This window comes from Drechmeria coniospora, chromosome 03 (assembly GCF_001625195.1).
Source record: "Drechmeria coniospora strain ARSEF 6962 chromosome 03, whole genome shotgun sequence".
Classification (NCBI taxonomy): domain Eukaryota; kingdom Fungi; phylum Ascomycota; class Sordariomycetes; order Hypocreales; family Ophiocordycipitaceae; genus Drechmeria; species Drechmeria coniospora.
The window spans coordinates 8,509,703-8,530,503 of NC_054391.1; the positions used below are offsets into that span (position 1 = coordinate 8,509,703).

Below are 20,801 nucleotides of genomic sequence, written 5' to 3' on the forward strand. Positions count from 1 at the left end.
ACGACGAGGCAGCAAGGCTATTCTGGACAGGATCAATTGATACCGCAAGTCTTGTCAACCCTACTCTGTGCTCCTGCTCCTGCGCCTGTGCTTCGGACAGCCGTCGGTGCGGAACGTTGGGGTACGATGCTGCGTCTATGTATGCCTCCGTCTCTGTACACGTATATATGACATGCCTGATGAATCTTGATCAGTCATGAATCTTCATCGCCCTCACAAGGCGGCATACGCTGGCGGCCTAGGCGCGTGGTTGGGGTTGTCTCCCCTCCTCTCCTCCACTCCCTCCCTTGCACGACATGTGTAAACAATACAAGCAATAACTACTTGTTTGTTGCTTTTCTCTTGCTTTCTTTTTCCCATCGCTTTTTTTCTTTTTTGGGCCGACCACCAAGGAAGCAGCAGTTCATGGTTCGCGTGAACACCTGCATGCGGTGAGCATACCCTGTACTTGTGGTTGTGCGTGGACCCAGACGGAGGTGTGGTGCAACCGCAGGTCGACCCGCAAGAGTCACATCCAGCATCCCCTGCTTGGCTGTGCCAGTCCCTCCCGCATACGGAGCACATCATCTCGTTTTCTGCCGCCGTGCCGTGTTATCGGTGGGTGAGGGCCGTGTCCGTGTCCGTTGGAGACTTGCCGCCGTTCGAGGAGTCTTGACGCAGCATCGAGCCGTCGAGGTACAGTGCATGCTCCAAACCCACACACTGTACACGCACCCAAGTATGGTACTGGTACACGCTGGATAGGCACACACTGTCAAGTTGCACACTGTACAGGTATGCTGCAGTATAACTCGTGCCGGTGGGGAAACGACATCTGTTTCTTCCCCGCCTGGAAATAACCTGGTAAATCCTCAGCAGGTCCTTGCGCGTTGAAGCGAATAAATTAAATGCCTCCCTTATTTTTCACCGTTACAATTGCTGGGGCCGTGCGCATCGCACTTTGGTACCAAAGGAGTGTATGCACTTATACGAGGACGAGGATTTCATGTTGGTATAAGTACGCTGTACTGTACAGTACATGTACATACACTACGGAGTGCGAGGGAGGGGGTGGCAAGGCGTTCGCCGCTGAAGAAAACCAGACGGAACGGCGGCGACGTGTAAGTGCTGTGCAAGTCCTCAACAGGTATTATTACTTGTACAAGCTCACAACAGTCCATTTCTTACATCATGGACACATATACTGTGCATAATTCGTACTAGACACCAGCAGCTCTGTCCAGGTACAAGTATGCTACACCCCTTGATACCGTCGGGTGTTGAGTACCGAATACGAGCACGACGGCTCATAAATCAACACGTTCGGGCACCTCGGCTCGCCGGCCGGAACGTCACATTGCAACTGCCTGCTCGACCTCGTACGGTTCGTCAACCGGTTGGGCCTCCCGCGCCTCCCGCGCCTCCCGCGCCTCCCGCGTCGCGCATCCTCCCGGGTTCCGCGTGGGAAGGAAAGGAAGGTCCTCCGTATCGGAACTCGTACTCGTACTCGTGGATCTGTAAATGCACGCAATGCACAAGGAAGCGGAGGGCAAGTAAAGCCAGGGCCGATGCCGGCCTCCTCTAGACATCCAGGGTCCCTACAACGTACAGACGTGGACGAGAGCAGCGGCGGTAGCGGAAAGGGCGAGGGTATGAGTACGAGCACGAGCACAAACATGACGGGTACGCGCAATGGCATGTCGGTATGTCCAGTGTACAAGTACACACATCCAAGGACTTGTATAGGCAAGTAGGTACTCGTGCTCGTGCTCGTGCATCGGTCATTCGCAGCATGGCAGAACCGATGCCGTGGAAGCTGTTCTGGCGCAGCCCAATCGTCCGAGCTACGTCTCGGTCGATGGCGTGTGTCGAGATTTGCGCCGGTAGCGCCGCGTGGAACTGCGATTCGAAGAAGGCAACGTTGACGGCACCCGGCAATAGCTTGATGCACGAATCCGCAATCGTCAGTGCCGCGCCGTCGTGCAGGGGAGCCAAGCCACTCATCTCTTCGGGCCGACGGACGTCTCTCGGCTGGGAATCTGGGAGTCGTCAAAGTCACGGCCGAAAAAGATTCCATGGCACGTCATGACAACGTCTGCTCGGACGCCAGCTCGTCGAGCTCGTCATCATGGGTGCTGAGCATGAGCTTGAAGGCGTCCTCCTCGCTCGGGACCTTGTCGTCAACCGCTCCGTCTCGGATCGACCTGCCGGAGCGCGAGCGCTTCAGCCGTGCCGGCCGCGGCGTGCGGCTGATGACCTGAATGTTGGCCGGTTTCCAGGGTGCCGCAGCTGAACTTGCCGCCGTCGGCTCGGCTTGGACGAGGACGCTGCGTGATTCGGAGACTTGCTCGGGAGTGATGCTCGTTCCACCTCCTCCGAAGATACTTGGCAAGCACGTGACATGGAAAGTGCCAGACAAGTCGAGCAAGGAAACAAGGCAGGTGCCGCTCACGAGGGGAGGAAGTTGCAATGGACAAGCACCATAACTATTACAAATACCTACATGGATGGGTAAGGCAGGAGCATCCCTTGTCGTCGTCTGTGGTCAGTTGCGGTGAGCCGCCGCCGATAAGCGGCGATAAGCGTCAGATAGCCAAGTACACCTAAAACGAGAATACCGCACATTCATTGTGCACCTCCTCCTGCTGCCTCCTCCGCTCGATCGCTGTCGTTGGCCTGCGTCCTTCTTGTCGCCAGGGCCGAAACGGTTCCGCCCTCGACAGGCGACCCTGCCCCATGCTCCCTTGACCTCCGTGGCCTCGCCTTTTGCTGCATCGTCAGCAACCGATTGGCGGCATGCTACCCGGTCGATGCTGTCGCTCAGCTGTCTGCAACCTATCCCGCTCCCTTCACGCCCGCGTATGCCGTCGGTGCGTCTTATTGGCACCGTCGTCCGATTTGCTTTGCCCGTACGTGCCGGCTGTTCTGTGCGGTGCGGGCACTGATGACGGGGTTGACATTGGCAGCTGCACCTTCATCCGCCCACCTATGCAAGCTCGTCGATCTGCAATTTCTTCTGATCCGATACCTCAACAGCGATGCGACCACTGAGCCTGCTTCCGACCCTCTGGTCGATCTCCTGCCTTGCAGATCCTACGACGCCCAACCCCGGCATCGGCGCGAGACCCCCAAACAGCCCACCCAACCTCTGTCGCCGCGGCTGCTACCGCGGCTGCTGCGAGACACCACCGTGGACCCGTCTCGTCCTCCAACCTCCAACATCGCTGAGGCTTCGTTGTAACCGCTCACGGGGAATGCCCAGGTGGAAGGGACACACCCTCGGCCGGCTTTCCGCCGTTCCGTGGACGAAAAGTGCGGAATTTTCCCTGCCTTTCTCCTGTCAGGTAGACGACGCATGGGCACCCTCGTGTTGGCAATGGACGCCATACTAGCCTTCATGGCCGACTTCTCGCTGCTCTGGCTGGCACGTACGTCGCGCCCAAGTACATGCCGTGCCCGTACGCCTTCGACATCCAAGCTCCGTCATCGGAGCCCCGAGCCCCCCGCAGGGACCCACTTCGCCCCGGCCCACCCCCGCTCAACCAAGGGTGGCTGCACCGCAACCTCCCGCTTCCGCTGTGGGACCCGGCGGCGGCGTACGCTTGCTTGTACTCGTGTCTGCCATACTCTGTCGAACCAGCAATACTCCGTACCTAACACAAAGCGGCAGCGGGAAATAGATGGCTGATATGAGTACATCTATCGTAGGACGGTTGGGCAGCCCGTACACCTCCTAGTCAAGGCACCAACCCCCCGTTCTGTGTCTCTGCTAACTGGAGCGTGTAGAAACGGCCAGCTCTGCTCGCTTGCGCTCGAACACAACGACGCGTCTTCCTCCCAATCCACCTTGTTGCGCACGCGTGTGATGTGACATATAACAGGAACCACCCCCATCAGTCCAGCAACTTACGTGCTGTCTCCGTTCCAATCGGAAAGGACAGTTGATGGAGCAAAAATGTCGATCAAGTCCAGTCGCCATCCGCCAGTCCCCTCTCTGCAGCGACGCCGGCAACGCCTCCCGCCGAGGCGGGTGCTGCGCTGTCCGAGATGACCCTTCAACTCCTCATGTGAGTGTCGGTTCCGTTATCCCACGATGACAGGTCCATGGCATCCATCGGCCCCATGTTCATGAGCGCCCGCAGCACGCCCTCTCCCACCGGTTGCATTGCAGGTGTCTCCCCGTTCAGGTCTGCCCAGCCGCCGCTCGATGACATGCCAAAGTTGACACCTGCCTCCGCCGCGCCCATGTCTGGGCCGAGGCCGAACGAGGTTGTCTCGCCAAAGAAGCTCTGGTGGCCACCTACCGGCACGTCCAACCCATTGCTCATGACGCCTTGGTGGGGTCCCATCGAGCTCGTCCGATACGCAGCGTCCTGCGCCGACCCGTTCAGCAGTGGCCCGGCGCCTAGGTGAGACTTTCCATCCGAGCCGCCTCCGCTCGACGAGTTGGGCGTCGGACCGTTGGACAGTCCACCTTCAGGCGAAGCCCGTAGTTCCTGCATCTCGCCGCTGCTTTCCCCAAATCCGGACATCGGCCCGCTGCTCGCCGGCCCGTTCTTTTCGTACATGGTTCCCGAGCTCGGCGTCAGCGCAGGCATCGCCTGCCGGTCGGGGGAGAGCCAGGACGATTCGAACGCGTCCGGGCCGGCTGCCGGTCGGTCGGCCGGGTTTTCCATCGGGTCCAGCGCCGCGGCCGCGTTGCCCTCATCCGCCGGCGTCTTCAGGAACTGACATTTGTTTCGGTAGGGCAGGATGCCCGGGACACCTTCCGCGTTCTCGGCGGGCGGTTGACACTTCGTCCCGTTGCCCGCCGCGCCGGGCTGTCTATTGTCAGATCACCGTACTCGTGGGGGGGGGGGACGCATCCATCGGGGGAGGGCACTGCCGACGACGTACGCTATCACCGGACCGCGGAAAGGCATTCCTGAGCTGGGGGATGCGCGCCGTCAAGGACTCAAAGTCCACGTCCAGCTGGACGAGAAACGACTCGGTCAACGGGTTCCGTCGCTTCAGCGCGTTCATGGCCGAGAGCAGGAACCGGAGCGAGTCCACCGTCTGGGCATCGTCCGGCCTGCTCTTGAGGTACTGCACAAAGACCCGAGCGGCGACGTAGAGGCAGAAGGAGATGAAGGGGTTCATCTGGGGGAGTCGACGGTCAGCCGCCCATCTCGCAGGCCGCCGAGGGGAGGGGAAGGGGGCGTCGGGAAGCACTCACGGCCGACAGGTCCATGTGGGAGATGGTCCTCATGATGCTCGCAATCTCGTTGGCCGCCGTGATGCACCGTATCTTGCTCTCGGACCCGACCGAGGCCGCGAGCTTGTTCTTCTCCGCCTTGAAGATGGCGGCCTGGTGGAGGCAGATGGTCGACGTGTGGATGCTCATGTTGGTGAAGACGACGTTGGGGTTGGCCAAGCCGGCGGGGAGTTTGAGGTGACCGGGGAGGCCGAGGGAGGTGCCGAGGAGGATGTTGTCCAGGTGGCGGTGCCGCTTCCAGAAGGGACCGTTGAGGTCGTGGTCGAGGTCGTCGTCGTCGGGCCGATGCAGGTGGACGAGGTTGCGGCCGAACAGGGAGGCCAGGAGGACGACGCCGCCAAACGACGACAGCTTGCCGGCGCCCGACGGACCGGTGCACTCGTTCAGCGTCTGCGTCTGCTCCGGTCGGCTCATGTTGAAAGCCTCCTCCGACGACGGCAGCCTCGTCAGGACGTCCCTCTCATCAATCGTCATGGGCCATCCGGTGCCGATGCTCGCGTATCGATCTTCGCAAAAGGCCATCCAAAAGGTTCGCCGCCGCTCCTCCCGCTCGGTCCAGTCCTTGGGGGGCGGCAGGCACTGCTTCACGTCGAGGCCGTTGCCGTCGAGCCGATGCAGGCCGATCCTGGGAAGTCGTCAGCGCTGCTCTCCCGCCGCGGGCCGCCGGCGCGGCGTCGTGGCACCTACATCTGAGCGAGGCGAACGGCGGACCCCGTGTTGATCCAGGCGCGCGGAAAGTACATCATCTTCATCTCGTAGCAGGCCAGCAGGATGTGGGTTTGGCAGTGGGCGACCGAGATCATGTGCTCCCCGTACCCCTTGACGTAGTCGGCCTCGACGTACTTGCGGGCTCGCTTGTAGAAGAGGTCCTTTAAATCCGTGTACTTGTCCGTGATGGAGCAGGCCAGCGTCCACATGGCGTACCTCAGGCACACGGGCGGCCGCTGATTCGGGGCTCTGCCGTCGCCTGTCAGCCGACGGTCCGACCGGCAGCTCCTCGGTCCCCTTCACTTACAGGTTCATGGCGGCCAGGTATCGATACCGATGGATCATGGGGCACGACGGATGCACCTTTTCGAAGAAGACCTGATGGAGCTCGTCGATGGTCTCCTGGGGGGGTAGCGGCTCCTCGAGGCCGAGGCCGATCATCTCCCAGGTGAAGTTGCCGCCGACGCCGTTCATCTGGATGCCCATGCTCGCGTTGAAGTGAAAGTCGTCGAGCGCGCCCGGCCGGGGGGAATCGGCGCCGAAATGGGCCCACGGGGCGTCCATCTCGCCGTCGGCGGCGACGGACATTGGCGGGTTCGCGAGGGCCAGGCCAGCGACGCCGGGCGGCGGGTGGGCCATGGCCAGGCCCTTGACGGGGCCGGCGTTTGTCGACGGGACGGGATCCTGCGTCTTCAGCAGCGTCTCGACTTGCTCTGGAGCCAAGGCAAGGTCAGCGACGGGCATCCTTGCCACGGCGACGACGGGGACCGACGGTGACTCACTCAACCGCTCCTCGAGCGCCTTGACGTACCCACGCTTGGGGCCGCTTTTCCTCCTCTGCTCGTCGTAGGCGCACGAATGGCCCAGCCTGGAGCAGGTGCTGCAGCTGGGACGGAGGCCATCGCACTTGAGCTTGCGCTTGCGACATATCATGCAGGCGAGGCGCTTGGGCTTGGGGACGCTGGCATTGTCGAGAATGGCGCCGCCGCCGTCCCGACGGCCGTCGTCGGGGCCGCCGTGGGAACCGTGGGAGCCGTTGGAGTCGCCGTTGGGGCTCTGGGCGGCCTGGACGCCGTTGCCGGACGACTCGTTGTCGGACGAGCCGGTCATGGTGACGGTGGCCGGTGGCCGGTCGTGTGGTCTGGGGCGCGGCACCGGTACGGATATGGACGGTGGACGATGGAAGCCCGTTCCCGCCTGTCGATTCGAAAGAATATGTCGGGAGATCGAGAGCCCCCGATGCTTACGGGCCAAGCACCAGGGAGGAGCTCTGCACGGGGACCGACCGACCTGACGAGTGTCGACTTGCGCCGACGGGGCGATGGCGGCCGGCAGGAAGGGATGCTTGCTTTTCGGCCTTTGTCGACGTCGATGCGGCTGGCCGGGAGAAGTCGATCATTTCTTGCGGGAGGGGGGATTGTGCAGGCGGTGCGAAGGTGACGGTGATGTGTTTCAGGGTCCTGACGGGCACCCACGCACGGTAGGAGGTGTCGACGCCCAGTACTCCCTCCGTACGGAGTACCTGCGCTGTACTTGCAGGGCTCGTCCTCGTACCCGCTTACTGCGATCGCCCAACACTCGGACGGGAACGCCATGGGGGGCTCGATGGGGACCTCCACAGTGGACGACGGACGAGATGTGCACGATACCAGGCACCTACCACGAGCGAGGGATAGCGGCAACTACCCACCAAGGCCAGCATCGTCTCTAAGTACAGCACTTGGTACTTGCAAGTACCTTGCACGTACATGTACATGTACTGTACCTTTCACCTTGACGAACCTCGGCACGGCCCTCCTAGTGGCATCCAGGTAGGTATTCGTCACTTTGGTGCCACCAAGTAGTTGACTGTACACAGACGGGCACATACGAGTAGGTGAGTACGTCATGTGCACTTGCTCTTAGGGAGCGGAACACCCATTGCGAGAGGAGCGGAGCACGGGGCAGAGAAGCACATTATCCGGGGCACAGAAGCACATTATCTGGCAGTGCCACGAAGGTGCACAAGGATGACTTGTATGTGGGGAAGATGAGGTGGCGTGGATGCCTAGGCGCTGGCCACAGTGTCCGAGGCCCCGGACCATTGCGGCAGGGTTGTGCCAGTGCCCAGCAGGTACTTGTACTGTCAGTACTAGGCAATTACTTAGCTGCAATGGAAGCACTGTACGTACAGTAATTAGTGGCACATTCCAAGTACTCGTGCAGTAAGTAGTTGTATTACTTGTACTTGGACGCACCTACAGGTGCCCTTGGCCGAGCAGCGCATGTTGGTGGCGGGGCTCCAAGACTCGGGCAGGCAACGGTGCTCTATCGAAACCTACTACTAACATGTACAACCAATTACAGGCCACAAGTCAGTGTAACAAGTCAGTGTAATAAGTCAATGTGTCCGTACCTGGTAAGTAATAGTACATACCTGCCAGTGTAACAAGTCAGTGTACCTGGTAAGTAATAGTACCTACCCGCCAGTGTAACAAGTCAGTGTACCTGGTAAGTAATAGTACCTATCCGCCGCTAGGAATGGATGGATCAAGGGCTTCTGGATTCTTCCGTCTGCTCCTCCTAATACACTAATACTCTGTGCTACACCCGCACCTTGCGAAGCTGCTCGTTCGCTCGCATGCACCAAGAATGTGCATTCGTCTTACCGACGTTATCGAACGCCTGCCAGTGCATGCCATCCTTCCTATCGACATTGCACTCCTTCAGTGACGACTTCCTGCCTCGGAGACTACCTCCTACCGGTAAGAAGCTGTGCTCCACTTGCACGGTTCGATGCTTGTACGGTTCGATGCTTGTACGGTTCGTCCCCTACACACATGCAAATGCGCCGTACCATGAATGCTCCGGAGCACCAGTTCCAAGTGCACGCCTTCGTGGTGTGCCGAGGTGACTCTGGCGGATATAATTCACAAGCACCTGCATCGGCACTGGTCCCATGCCCCTTAGTCCTGGAAAAGGTGTCTGGATGAAGACTGAGGCGAGGACAATATCATCCTGTCTACTCTCGAAGGCCCAAGACACTGCTCCCGATGCGGTGACCCGTACTCGTTATCACCATCTGCGCAGTGTATCGCGTGCCTAGGTGGTAGATGCACCAGCCTTTTACCTGGCACTGCGTGGGCAGACAGACGGCCGTGGCCCATCCCGATTCCCTCGTGGTGGCATGCCCGATTCGCTGCTGACATCTTGAAGCCCGAGGTTACACGTAATACTTGCAGGAGATTAACATCTATGCGCACCTAGGCAACGCCTGTCAGCAATCCAGTCCCCACGATATGCTGCCATCTGCCGAGTACTCCGTGTTGAACCCAGCATTGTCGCAGCATGCTGTTTGGCACAAACGAGTTTCAAGCATTCGAGTGTTGTTGTGTTCCTTTGCTTCGAGCATCATAAACGCGCACAAGCTGAGGTGTCATGTCATTCATTCGGCCCAGCAGAGCACGTTTGGACGAGCGATATCCTTTGCGCAGCACGCGCAAGCGCTGACGTCCTGAATCCTGAGTCCTGCTGGGAACAGTCAGCACATACCCCCCCTCCCCCCCCCCCCATGGATACCATAATCCGGAGGAACGAGCACGAGGACACAACTCGGCACTGACGCAACTCGGCACTGGTACGACTCGGCACCATCAGGCTTGCTCATACCTGCACTTTCATGCGGTTGGAATCCTACCATGTACGTCTTGTATCAGGGTCCCCCCCCCCCTCTCCCGCCCTCCTCCCACGCCGCGTTGGCTTTCATATTCGCCATGCCACCCGCAACGCTCCATCGCTCCTCGGAGATCTGCTGACGGCCGCCTGCCAACCCAGCCGAGTAGGCTCGCTCCGTCACCGTCATCACCGCCCTGTCCTCTTCCTGCATGCCTGCCCCGTCTGTAGTTATCCGCAGGGCGTAGCATGACTCTTCCTCGTGCCAATCAGCCGTCGTCCGGGACGCTGGCGAGCTTCTCACTTCCTATCCGCATCCACGCCAATGATTCGTAGGACGCCGAGGTCGCTGTAGGCTAGGCAGTAACGAAGCGGCGCCCAGGCCACCACGGGTGACGGACCCGCCGTCTTGAATGTGTGCACATGCTCGCCCGTTTCGACATGGTAGACCTCCAGACCGCTCCCTAGGTGCGACGGTCGGTTAGCTCAAGTTCGGGGAATGGGACCGTGGCGCGCGGTGGTGGCATGCAAACCTACCTTCGTCACTTCCGCCGACGATGAAGCTTCCGTCGAAAGTAAAGCCTGGCGGTCGCGGCCGGCACCGGTTAGCTTCCGGCCAATGCTCGACGAGGATGGCAGCTGGTGCCAAAGGCTCGGACTCACTGATGCTCCTCACCGGCCCTGATATCCCCGAAATCGTTCTCTGGCAGATGAGGTCCTTGGTGTCCCACAAGGAGATGATGGAGTCGGACCCTCCCGTCGCGAGGTACCTCGATGAAGGCTGCAGCTCCACCGTCGAGCACGACGAGGTTTGCCCGTGCAGCTTGAACTCGCTCGTTTCACGGCCGGGGCCGCGCTTGGTGTGCAGCGCAGGCTCGAAGGTGGGATACGTCAGGATCCGTGTCCGTCCGTCCGACGTCGCCAGGAATATCTTCTCGCCGCCCCAACAAAAGCTGATCTGATTCGTCTGCACCGACTGCTGATGCGATGAGATGGGGTTCGGCTGCGAGGGCGAGATGATGTACACGTTGTCGTCCTTGTTACCCACCAGCAGTGTCTGTCCATCGGGGGCCCAGACGAGGCTCAGCGCGTCGCCTAGACCCTTTACTTCGTTGAAGCAGGCCTTGGTGCGCACGTCCCAGAACTTGACCACCCCGTCGCTGCTCACGCTGCAGAGCTCGGCATCCTTGACTGGGTTGAAGGCCACCTTTTCCACCGACGACGTGTGGCCCTTGAGCTCGGTCGAGAACTTGACGTTTGGCTTTTCCGGATTCCCTGCAGCAGCATCTGTCAGTCTCCCAACCCCGTGCTGGCCGGGACCGGTTCGTCCGTCCAGGTTCACCCACACACGCGCAGCGTCTTGTCCGCCGAGCCGGTTGCCACCAGTGTTCCCGGAGGGTTCCAGGCAATCGATCGTATGCTACACGTTGCCGCACTTGGGCGTCAGCGCATCGTCTCCCTCAGCACGACGGGGCCCATCCGACGGTGGGCAGTCGTGTGGCCGAGCACCACGTCGGAGACGCTGACCTGAAACCGGGCGCCCCTCTCGTGGAGTTCAGATCCGTGTATGGCTGGCTCTTGAGGCCTGTAAAGTACCCGGAGAACTTGTCCTTGGGCAGGCTCTGCCTGGGTCGCAGGACAGGTGCCATCGAGAGCGAGAATTGCGTCGACTTGGGCTCGGCCGGATCGGCGTCGTTGGCTTGATTGGAATGAAACTGACCGCAAGTACCGAGGCGTCGGCAGGTTGTCCAACGCCAGACAAGGCGGGTGCCAGGCCGATCAATATTGCTGTCTGCGCACTGAAATGGATTGACATCAGAGAGGTGCAGGGAAAGTTTGGAACGAAACTTCCCTCACCAACGTCCAGGTGCTGCAGAGGACGACGGAGGGTCCACAGAATATCGTGACAAACAAACTGGGTCTAGCACAGCACTGTAGTCCGAGGCACCTCTCCGGTTCCAGGTGATCGAGCACTGCACCACCTTCGTTGCGCTGCACTAATGGGGTACCTCGTAGGGACCCCAGTAGCTTACGTCGCTTTGCTACCCGCTGAGAGTCCAGGAATACAGCACACCGTTTGGTCAACTGGTAGCTCTCTTGCACCTTTCCACCACCCATGGTCGTCCACCCACCACCGTCCACCCATCACCTCGAACATTTCATTTCCACTGGCCATCTGGAGCTCGGTACGAAAGTCGGAACTGGAGAATGGAAACGGCCCTTTACCGGCTCCCACGATACTCAACCAACGCAAAGCAGCATAACCATGTTTTATGCAATGGATTTGCCAATCCTATTCCCAAGTCCTGCCAGTAATCCGATCATGCTATGTACACCTTTTCGGCCTTGCTCGCTCGGATATCCAGGAGTCCAGCCATAACGGCCGCGTCGTGAGCCATCACCACGCTGGAGCCTCAAAAACCAGACACCCATCGAAAGGAGGCCTGGCATTGTAGGGGCAGCTCCGACATCGTGAACCACCGACCACGACGTCCCCCGCCACAACAAGGGAGCTCGGTTTGTACCAAAAGCCAGGCCCTCGGCAACCAACTCCGACGTGCCATTCCCGTAACGACCTCCCCACCTTGAGACAAGGACTCCGAGCGCCATGAGTAAAACGAATAAGACGATTCCATGCTGAAATACTTGAAAAAGTCGACAAATGCAGGTGCGAACTGCCAGAGATCAGACGCGAAGAATGTCGAGAGCGGCGCCAACGCATGCCATTCCGCCATGGCCGAAGATCGCTCGACAGCATTCCGCGTGCGCCGCAGAATGGAAGACGAACGAGTGAGCAGGCACGCCTCGATTCATGGCCGCCCGAGACCAAGGTGACGGGCACAATCAATCCAACCGGGAGTCGTGACATCCTGGAGGCTGTCAAGCTTGTTTGTAATGTAAGAATAATGTGAGTGCGGAATGGATGGGTCGACGCGTGTTGCTAGTGCCGTGGCTATCACGAAATTTGGTCGAGGGAAAGATCCGTGTCGGTGATGCCGAACAGGGGCGCGTTCTTCTTGGCCCATTGTCGAGCGAGGATCGAGGCTGAGAATCGTTAGCGAGCCGCAGGTCGGCACCGGACGGGGGGGCAGGAGGCGTACCCTTGAGAAACTTTTTGCTCGCGTACTTCTTGAAGAATGCCTCGTGCACGACCGGGCGTGCGAGGTAGTCGACCATGAGCTCGACGACGGGCTCGATCTCCTCTTCCGTGTATCCGGCGTAGTGGGCGAGCGTTCTGTCCTGCAGCGGAATGTTAGCCAAACGCCGTGCTCGTCAGGCGGCGCTCGTCCTCACCCATTCGCCGCGGTCCAACATCAGTCGGGCAAGATACATGGCGGCGGCGGCCGAGTGGCTTGGCCGATACGCCATGAAGCGATGGTCCAGGAGGCTTATTTCCATCAGGTACTTGCCGATGGTTCGAGACTGGATGTCATAGTTATCCGCCTTCGAAACACGGCGCAGGAAGTTCATGGGGTTCGGATAGCTCAGGTCATAGTTGAGGGTGGTGAGGAGAAATCGCTCGGCCTCGAGGATCTCGGCCTCGCTGAAGCCGTCGTCGGTGATGCGCTTGAAGTTTTCGACATGGGGCGACAGAACTTCCTCGTACTTGGAAGCGATGAACATGGCCGTGATGCCGACGAGCTGGAGGCGGTCAAGCTGCACCACCTTCTCGGACAGAAACCGATCGATGATGTTGACGGCGAGGAAGAGCGTTTCGGGCAACAGATGAAAGCGGGTGTGAACCTCGATGAGCCAGTCGACGAGGATGCCGCGCGTCCTCCACTCCAGGTCGTCCTGATGAGACATGTACTGCGGGTTGGGGATCGATTTGACTTCGAGGTCGTGGAGGTACTCGAAAATCTCGTTGGCGTACTCGGCAACCATCAGAGGGTCGTCGAGGTCCTCTTGGTCGAGATCCTTGAGGTCATCCTCGAGGCTCGTTGCACACTTGGCATCGTCAACCTTGGGCGCCGCCACCGCCGCCGCCTTGACCTTCTCCTCGACCCTGACCTCGGGTCGGCCTCGCTTTTCCTCGGCAGCTGTGTGGACCTTTTTGCGAAGCGGCTCGGCTTCCTCCACGGCCGTCTCGTCCTTGGCGACGGCAGCCGACGCGGCGGCGGCGACCTTTCGCTTGGGTGCCGCGATGCCGCCGGCGCCCGACCCGGCCCTCTTGCTGTCCGCCGCCGCATTGGCAGGCTTGCTGCCCAAGGGCGCGCGGCTCGTCGGCCGCACCGTGTTCTTCTGGACGCCCGTGGGGTGAGCTGCCTTGGAGACCAGGCCGGGCTTGCCGGCGGGCTTCTTGCCGTCAATCACGTCGACCTTGCCGACGTTGCTGACATCGCCGAGAGCGGCACGCTTCCGCGGGCCGCCGACGTTGTGGGCCGACTTCTTCGGTTGCAGAGCACCCTTGGTGGGCATGGCCATCTCGTCGGCGTTGAGAGCGGCGGCCGCCTTGGCTCGGGTCATACGCGTCGAGCTGTTTTCGTCGTTCTCGTTGGACACGAGACGATGACGTGCAGGTCGAGTCCCCTGGCGGACGACGAGTCAGCGGCCGACGACGAGACGGGAGGGACAGGAGGGAGGAGCAAGGTCTGAGCCTGGCAGGCCGAGCGGCGGCAGACGTACAGGAGCCATTGGAAAATCCAGCGGAGGTGACTAGGTCATATACTGCCAGAGGCCGGGCTGCAGCGCAGGAAGTCAGTGGACAACGCGTCTCGATTGAACGGACGAGAGGGGATCGAGGAGGCAAAAGGCAGAGGCAGGAAACGGAAGCGAGCCAGAAGTCCGGACATATGAACGAAGAGAGGAATTGGGTACCTTACCTCTGGTTCAGAGACAGGTACGGGTGGCTGTCCAACACAACAGCGCGGTTGGAATGTTGCGGTGGGCGAGTACGCCACGGGGACAAGGCTGTAATATCGTGTTATAAAAGCTGGCCGGGAGTCAACGAGTCGCTCGGAGCGTGACGGCGGACATTGATGGTGGATGAGGGTGGTGCGGCGAGCAACGACGGGCGGAGAAGCGAGGTGTTTACGTCCAGGAAGACGGTCGTGAAGGCGGACAGGATGTGTTTTGAGGAGCGGAGCTGACGGGTTGGTCGAAGCGTGCAGTGGCAGTGGGAGTGGGCCTGTCGCGGCTGCGGGTACGTACCTACCAGGCCAAGCTTGGCTTGCGGCGCGCCTCGCGAGTCGGTTGCCAGGCAAGGGCGAGAAGCCCCGGGGAAAAACCTCGGCAGCGAGCTCGTCCTCTGCTTCTGGTTGGATGAGCTTGTGTGCGTGCCATGCATCAGCGAACAATGAGGGTACGATGTGGTGGCCACGAATACGAGTGAGCACAAGCACGAAGACGGATATGCCCGGGCGATTGAGCGTGTGCCTCCCAAGGAATCCGGTGCCGTGGCTGGCCACCTGGTGGTACTTTCCGGCCAGGTAAGTAGGTCCAGCAATGGCATTGTTTGTTGACTTGGACGGATGAATCACTGTTTGGTAGGACGAATCTATCCGTGGTCCGCACATAGGGCTCGTCGTTGCGGCGTGATCCCTCCGGCAGCATCGATGCCTCCTCAGAAGCAGAGAGGGAATTCTCGTTGCAACGGAATCGCAGGGCAAGTGAGTCGATGTCAGTTGGGCTGCACATCTCTACCGAAGTGAACACGTACAGTACACCTACAGTACAATGCATTACGAAGCATTATTACGGAGTACAGTAAGTAGGTGTACATGTACGGAGTACAAGTACTTTGGTGTAGTTGTAGTTGTGCATGTAAGTACATGATATACGTACTGTAATACGGAGTACTACTGTAAGTACTCCGTACTAGGTAGGCAGTTGACTGTGCACTGCCAGACACCCACCATTAATGCATAGCTGACCGTAAAGATGGTCTGGCATGGGCGAACAGTCGGGCTGGTAACGAGATGGGCGAGGAGCTAAAACGTAAGACTGCGGTCCAATACTGCAGACGCATACCTCTCTCAGTACGTGTGCAATTGTAGGTAGCGCAAACTCAATCATCAGTCAGCGAGCGACGCACAAATCACAACGCGACGGCGACCTGGGGCATCGCGACCCCCGGTACGCACTAAGTACCTATACATGGATGGTGCTTCGTACCGCACCACGGGAATCCGCCGATGTCAACAGTGGCAACCGCAGGGCAACGGTGCTCTGATTGGCCATCTTGCTAGCTCCCTCTCGCGCTAGCCTCTATCTTTGGTTCGCGTGCCGTTGGCGCCTTCACGCTGTGAGAGTGAGAGGATACGAGGGATGGGATGAAGGGTGGAATCGCGAGCCAGACGAGAGGTGGGGCGACGGCACCGAGGAGCCACAACGTGGCTTGGCCCCTTGTGGCTTGACATGGCAGCTTCTTCGGGCAAACAGCTTCCGTGCTTCCGATGGAAATTTCCACGTCAGGAGACGATGTCGATTCTACAGTAGACAGTGCGGCACGGAGAACGACGACAAACGACGGTACGACTAGGTACGAAGTTGCTGGTGACATTTGACAGGACCAGCATCGACAGCTGTGGCGGTTGTCGACTTTCGCATTGGCACTAGCGGCTGAGCGATTGGGATTTCTCGTGCGCATCGTCTCGAGCGTCGGCGAACGACCAGTCGATCGATGCCTGCGGACGATTGAGCTTCCGGACGGCCCATAGCGACAGTTGCCAAACTACACGATCATACGCCGCCAACCTTGGCATAGTTTCTCGTCCTCGGACCCGGCCAAGATGCTCCAGCTTCGGATGTCCATGTCTGCGGTCGGCTCCGCCTTCCCGTCAGCGGTCCTCCGAAGCTTCCAGCCACCAGCTCTCCGCCATGCTGCTGCGTTGCGCGGCTTCGCCACCAGGAGATCGGATGGGGACTCCAAGGGGAGCAGCCTTGCGGGCGAAACGGTGGCTGCCCTGCGCGAAAACACGGGGTCCCAATCGGTGATGCTCCGAACCTACAAGCCACGGACGCCCGGCGTGCGGCACCTGAGGCGGCCCGTCAACGATCATCTGTGGAAGGGACGGCCGTTTCTGCCGCTCACGATTCCGAAGAAGGGACACGGCAAGGGTGGAAGGAACGTGTACGGGCGCATCACGGTGAGACATCGCGGCGGCGGCGCGAAGCGGAGGATACGGACCGTCGACTTTGAGCGATGGCGGCCCGGACCGCACCTGGTGGAGCGCATCGAATACGACCCGGGTCGGAGCGCGCACATCGCGCTCCTCACGGAAAAGGTGACGGGGCGGAAGTCGTACATTGTCGCGTCGGAGGGCTTGAGGGCCGGCGACGTGGTGCACAGTTACAGGTCAGGCATCCCGCAGGATCTCCTCGACAGCATGGGCGGCGTCATCGATGCCGGTATTCTGGCGGCGAAGACGGCTTTCCGGGGCAACTGCCTGCCGATGCACATGATTCCGGTGGGGACCCAGGTGTTCTGCGTCGGGTCGGCGGCGAAGCGCGGCGCCGTCTTCTGCCGCAGCGCGGGCACGTCGGCGACGATCGTGAACAAGAACGAGGAGACGCGGGATGACGGCACCCGCATCATGACGGGCAAGTACGTCGAGGTGCGGCTGCAGAGCGGCGAGGTGCGGCGGGTGAGCAAGAACGCCTGCGCCACCATCGGCGTCGCCAGCAACGTGCATCATCACTACCGCCAGCTGGGCAAGGCCGGGCGAAGCCGGTGGCTCAACATTCGACCCACGGTTCGCGGCGTGGCCATGAACAAGGGTACGTGAGAGAGGGCCGACGACGACCGAGCGGTGCGAGGTCACGGTTTGTCATCATGCTAACGACGGACTGAACACAGTGGATCACCCTCACGGCGGCGGCCGCGGCAAGTCCAAGAGCAACCGACACCCCGTCACCCCATGGGGCCGACCTGTACGTCCTCTCTCCTCGGGCAACGACGCGGATGGGAGCATGCGCTGACAGGATGATTAGACCAAGAGCGGCTACAAGACGCGCCGGACGCACAACGTCAACAAGTGGGTTGTGACGCCGCGCGTGCGCAATCACGGCAAGCGGAGAGACAAGAGATCGTCGAAGGAGTAGGTGGGAGAAGGCATGGACCGACGGACAAAAGCCGGCCGGGCCTATGCTGCGAATGGACGGCCTGCCCTGCCGGACCACTCGCTTGCCTTGCCGCTTTCCTGCCCACCCACCTACCGGGTGCCAACAATGTATGTACAAACTAGAAACAAAATGATTCGCGAGTGCGCCTGCATTCAAAGCCGAGGCGCAGCCATGGGCGCGTGCAACGTCTGCCGTTTGTCATCACCTTGGGGCGAGGTGCTGGTCCGCTGCATTAGCGCCGGACTCGGTCCGCAGGGTGGCTGTTGAGGGCCGTGGCCGGTGAGACGCGCAGCGGATACGGGTATGTGCGAGGATATTTTGCCAGGCCGGGGACAAAGGAGATGGCGAGGCAGGGAGACGCGGTGCATCGGACATGGGCGCATCATGGCATCACAATCACAAGTCATCGGACGGCTGGGGCGCACTGTTTCCCGCTCGGCCCGTGGAATGGTGTGGCGACAAAGAAGGCGTAGTACGGAGTAATTACAACACAGAGTGATCACTCTGGCCATTTCTACCCACCGCAATCGAAGTGAATAAATAATAATAGCACGGAGTAGGGGAATCAAAATCATACCAAGGGAGTACTGCGTACTATTACTTGAAGTACGTTGTATTCCCATACTGCACAATACAGTTCTTGCGGTTATTCCTTCATGTTCGGAGTACGTACAAGAAGGTACATGAACTACTATTAATAATGGCTGCTCCGCACTCTGAACTCCGCACTGTACAAAGATCTTACAAAGGTACTAAGGTGATTACTCCGTAGTAATACAAGTTACAAGTAAGTACTCCGTACAACTACTGTACCTACGTACACTGTACTCCGTATACTGTAGTAGGTCTCGCTCAATGTACCTGAACCAAGCCCCAGTGACATGGACGCTGTCTGCGATTGCCCGACGGCTGGGCAATGAGCCAGGCATACCATGCCACGACCCCCAGTTCTATCCATATCCATGCGCAGGTAGGCAAGGTCACAAGGCGAGCACGGGGCGCAACGAGGTGCTCTCTACTATCTGCGAGTGTAATACTCCGAGCATCCTCGTGCCTGCAAGTACCTGCAAGTACCAGTATTCTCATGGGGGTACCGCAAAGGTGTACCGTACTGTATGGTAGTTGTAGTGTACCCGTACCTGTGCATAAGTCATGTAAGTGTGTGCGCGACTGTGCGAATCCTTAGAATTCTAGCAAGTACATGCGCTGTGCGGAGTACATGTATTAATTACATGTACTTGTACGGTTCGGGTACGGGGCACAAGAAAAACGAACGCACATTGATAAGTATGGAGCAAGTCCTCAAGTGTGCAGCTGTACGGAGTTCTCCGTACTTCATCCTCCATAATCTCCGTACATTAGTCGCCGTTACGCACGTGAGTACCAAGTACGGTGTGAAGGACGTTGCAGGGCGCCAACGCCGTTTCAGGCTCTGCGTAATAATATTGATATCCGAGTACTCCGTACCTACTCGGTACTAACTGCTAGGTACGGAGTACTGCACCTACTGTGCTGCGCAACACACTACGCCGTTGTGCCAGTCAGTGCCATGCCGCTTCTGATGGGGGGAGGGGGGGCCACTATTTCCCCTATCGCGCTTCCACCTACAGTATGAACTGTACATTATTCATAGTTGTACATGTACGGAGTATGTACTATGCTGTACTGTACTTAAGTAGCGCACAAGTCCTCCGCACGAACCTGCCATGTGCGGTAAATTGTAATAATAATCACCACGAACCTATCAGCTAGGAACCCCACTGTGCCATCGCCCTCAGGTACATGTAATGCCCGGAGGCGCAATAATAGCTGCATGCCACTAGCCGCCAGTTGCATTTACAGTACTGAAAGGACTGCGTACAAGTATCAGGTACAACCACCACTGCTGTACCACCACTGTAAGCAAGCACGTATTACCGCCCTCTCCTCCTGTTGGCTTGTGCATGCATTGCATCATGCATCCTGTCCAGCAGCCTGCGCCCCTACAAGTACCCCCCGCCTTCGGGAATGACGCGTACACATGCTTGTTGCAAAATAAAACCCTAAAAAAAGTACCTACAAATCTGGTCTAGGTAAGTCCACGTGTCGCGAATTGCTCATGGACGGCAGGCAGTCCCTTCATTACGGGATGCGCTCTTGATTCTCTGCTGGTTCGAGCATGCGTCAACTAGTACTCGGAAGTCCGAGCATGCGCCGACGATGAATACAGCGTGTGCTGTCCGAACAAGAACAGACAGCTTGGCAAGGCAGCTAGCCAGACTTTAAACGGCCGGCCCTCATGGTGGGGCGCCTCGCCTTCAGCGCCTGAACCTCGCAGCGTTTCCAAGCCGAGCCAAGCCACCTCGGCCAGGGGGCCCCGACTATGTAGCTTTGCAGCTTAGTTTCGTCAACTGCGCCGCCTCACATCGTCTTTGCCGCCGTCACTGCCTCTCGCCGTGTCTCAAGGCTCCAACGCGAGGTCTTACTTAAGCATACGCTCGAGCTCGTACCCGTAAGCCATCTCCGATCATCTCGGAGTTTTTTTTTTCTCTTTCCGCACGTATATCCTGGCCCATCCTCCTCGCACTGCCTTGCGCCGGCTGCGAGTAACGTATATCATCCATTCGATCTGGGCCTCAGGCAGGACTGTCATGATTCATTAGTTCCTGCCTCTGTCGAAAGCCCAAACTCGGTAGGACCACGACCGGTACGGTACAGTTTCTCCGTTCTCCGTACTGGGGTTCTTCCATCCCCCCACGCCTCCCACCTCGAGGCCAACAACCAGCGTATCACTCTACGCATTCACTTCGTCTCCCCTTGCCGCCATCACCGTCTCCGGCCTTCATGACACCGTCGACCACGTGCCACATCCCTTGGATACGCTGAGAACCGAGAATAGTCCAGACGGAAGGCCAGACGCCGGCACCGATTCCCGCCGCCTGCTTCACACGTCCACCTCCCTCCCACTCCAACTCGCACCATCACCACCACCACCACCACCACTCCTCCACCTACTCTTCCAACTACTCGTACTCCTACTACTACCACGACGACGACCATTACCACTGCTCCTCCGGTTTCGGGGGTCCTTCTCCCTCTTACTTCGCCCGTCGTGGCGGCTCTTCCTTCACGCCAATCTACGTAACGAATGTCAAGCTATCAAAAA

General features: G+C 59.2%; 4 protein-coding genes across 4 annotated transcripts; 1 reads left to right on the forward strand and 3 right to left on the reverse strand.

Annotated features, from left to right (window-relative positions):
• Positions 1-4,034: 4,034 nt before the first annotated feature.
• Positions 4,035-7,051, reverse strand: DCS_07957 (binuclear zinc transcription factor; the record flags this gene model as incomplete). Its single annotated transcript, XM_040805240.1, has 5 exons — positions 4,035-4,799; positions 4,876-5,118; positions 5,195-5,858; positions 5,921-6,190; positions 6,249-7,051. The coding sequence occupies 5 exons, from the start codon at positions 7,049-7,051 to the stop codon at positions 4,035-4,037; spliced, it is 2,745 nt and encodes a 914-aa protein (XP_040655344.1).
• Positions 7,052-9,892: 2,841 nt separating this feature from the next.
• On the reverse strand, positions 9,893-11,408 carry DCS_07958 (THO complex subunit 3; the record flags this gene model as incomplete). The annotated part of the gene is made up of 3 exons (XM_040805241.1): positions 9,893-10,056; positions 10,130-11,012; positions 11,313-11,408. The coding sequence occupies 3 exons, from the start codon at positions 11,406-11,408 to the stop codon at positions 9,893-9,895; spliced, it is 1,143 nt and encodes a 380-aa protein (XP_040655345.1).
• A 1,140-nt stretch (positions 11,409-12,548) lies between these two features.
• On the reverse strand, positions 12,549-15,108 carry DCS_07959 (Cyclin B, G2/mitotic-specific; the record flags this gene model as incomplete). The annotated part of the gene is made up of 5 exons (XM_040805242.1): positions 12,549-12,637; positions 12,694-12,832; positions 12,887-14,122; positions 14,416-14,503; positions 14,744-15,108. The coding sequence occupies 5 exons, from the start codon at positions 15,106-15,108 to the stop codon at positions 12,549-12,551; spliced, it is 1,917 nt and encodes a 638-aa protein (XP_040655346.1).
• A 1,215-nt stretch (positions 15,109-16,323) lies between these two features.
• On the forward strand, positions 16,324-17,635 carry DCS_07960 (60S ribosomal protein L2; the record flags this gene model as incomplete). Its single annotated transcript, XM_040805243.1, has 3 exons — positions 16,324-17,311; positions 17,391-17,464; positions 17,525-17,635. The coding sequence occupies 3 exons, from the start codon at positions 16,324-16,326 to the stop codon at positions 17,633-17,635; spliced, it is 1,173 nt and encodes a 390-aa protein (XP_040655347.1).
• Between the last annotated feature and the right edge of the window lie 3,166 nt (positions 17,636-20,801).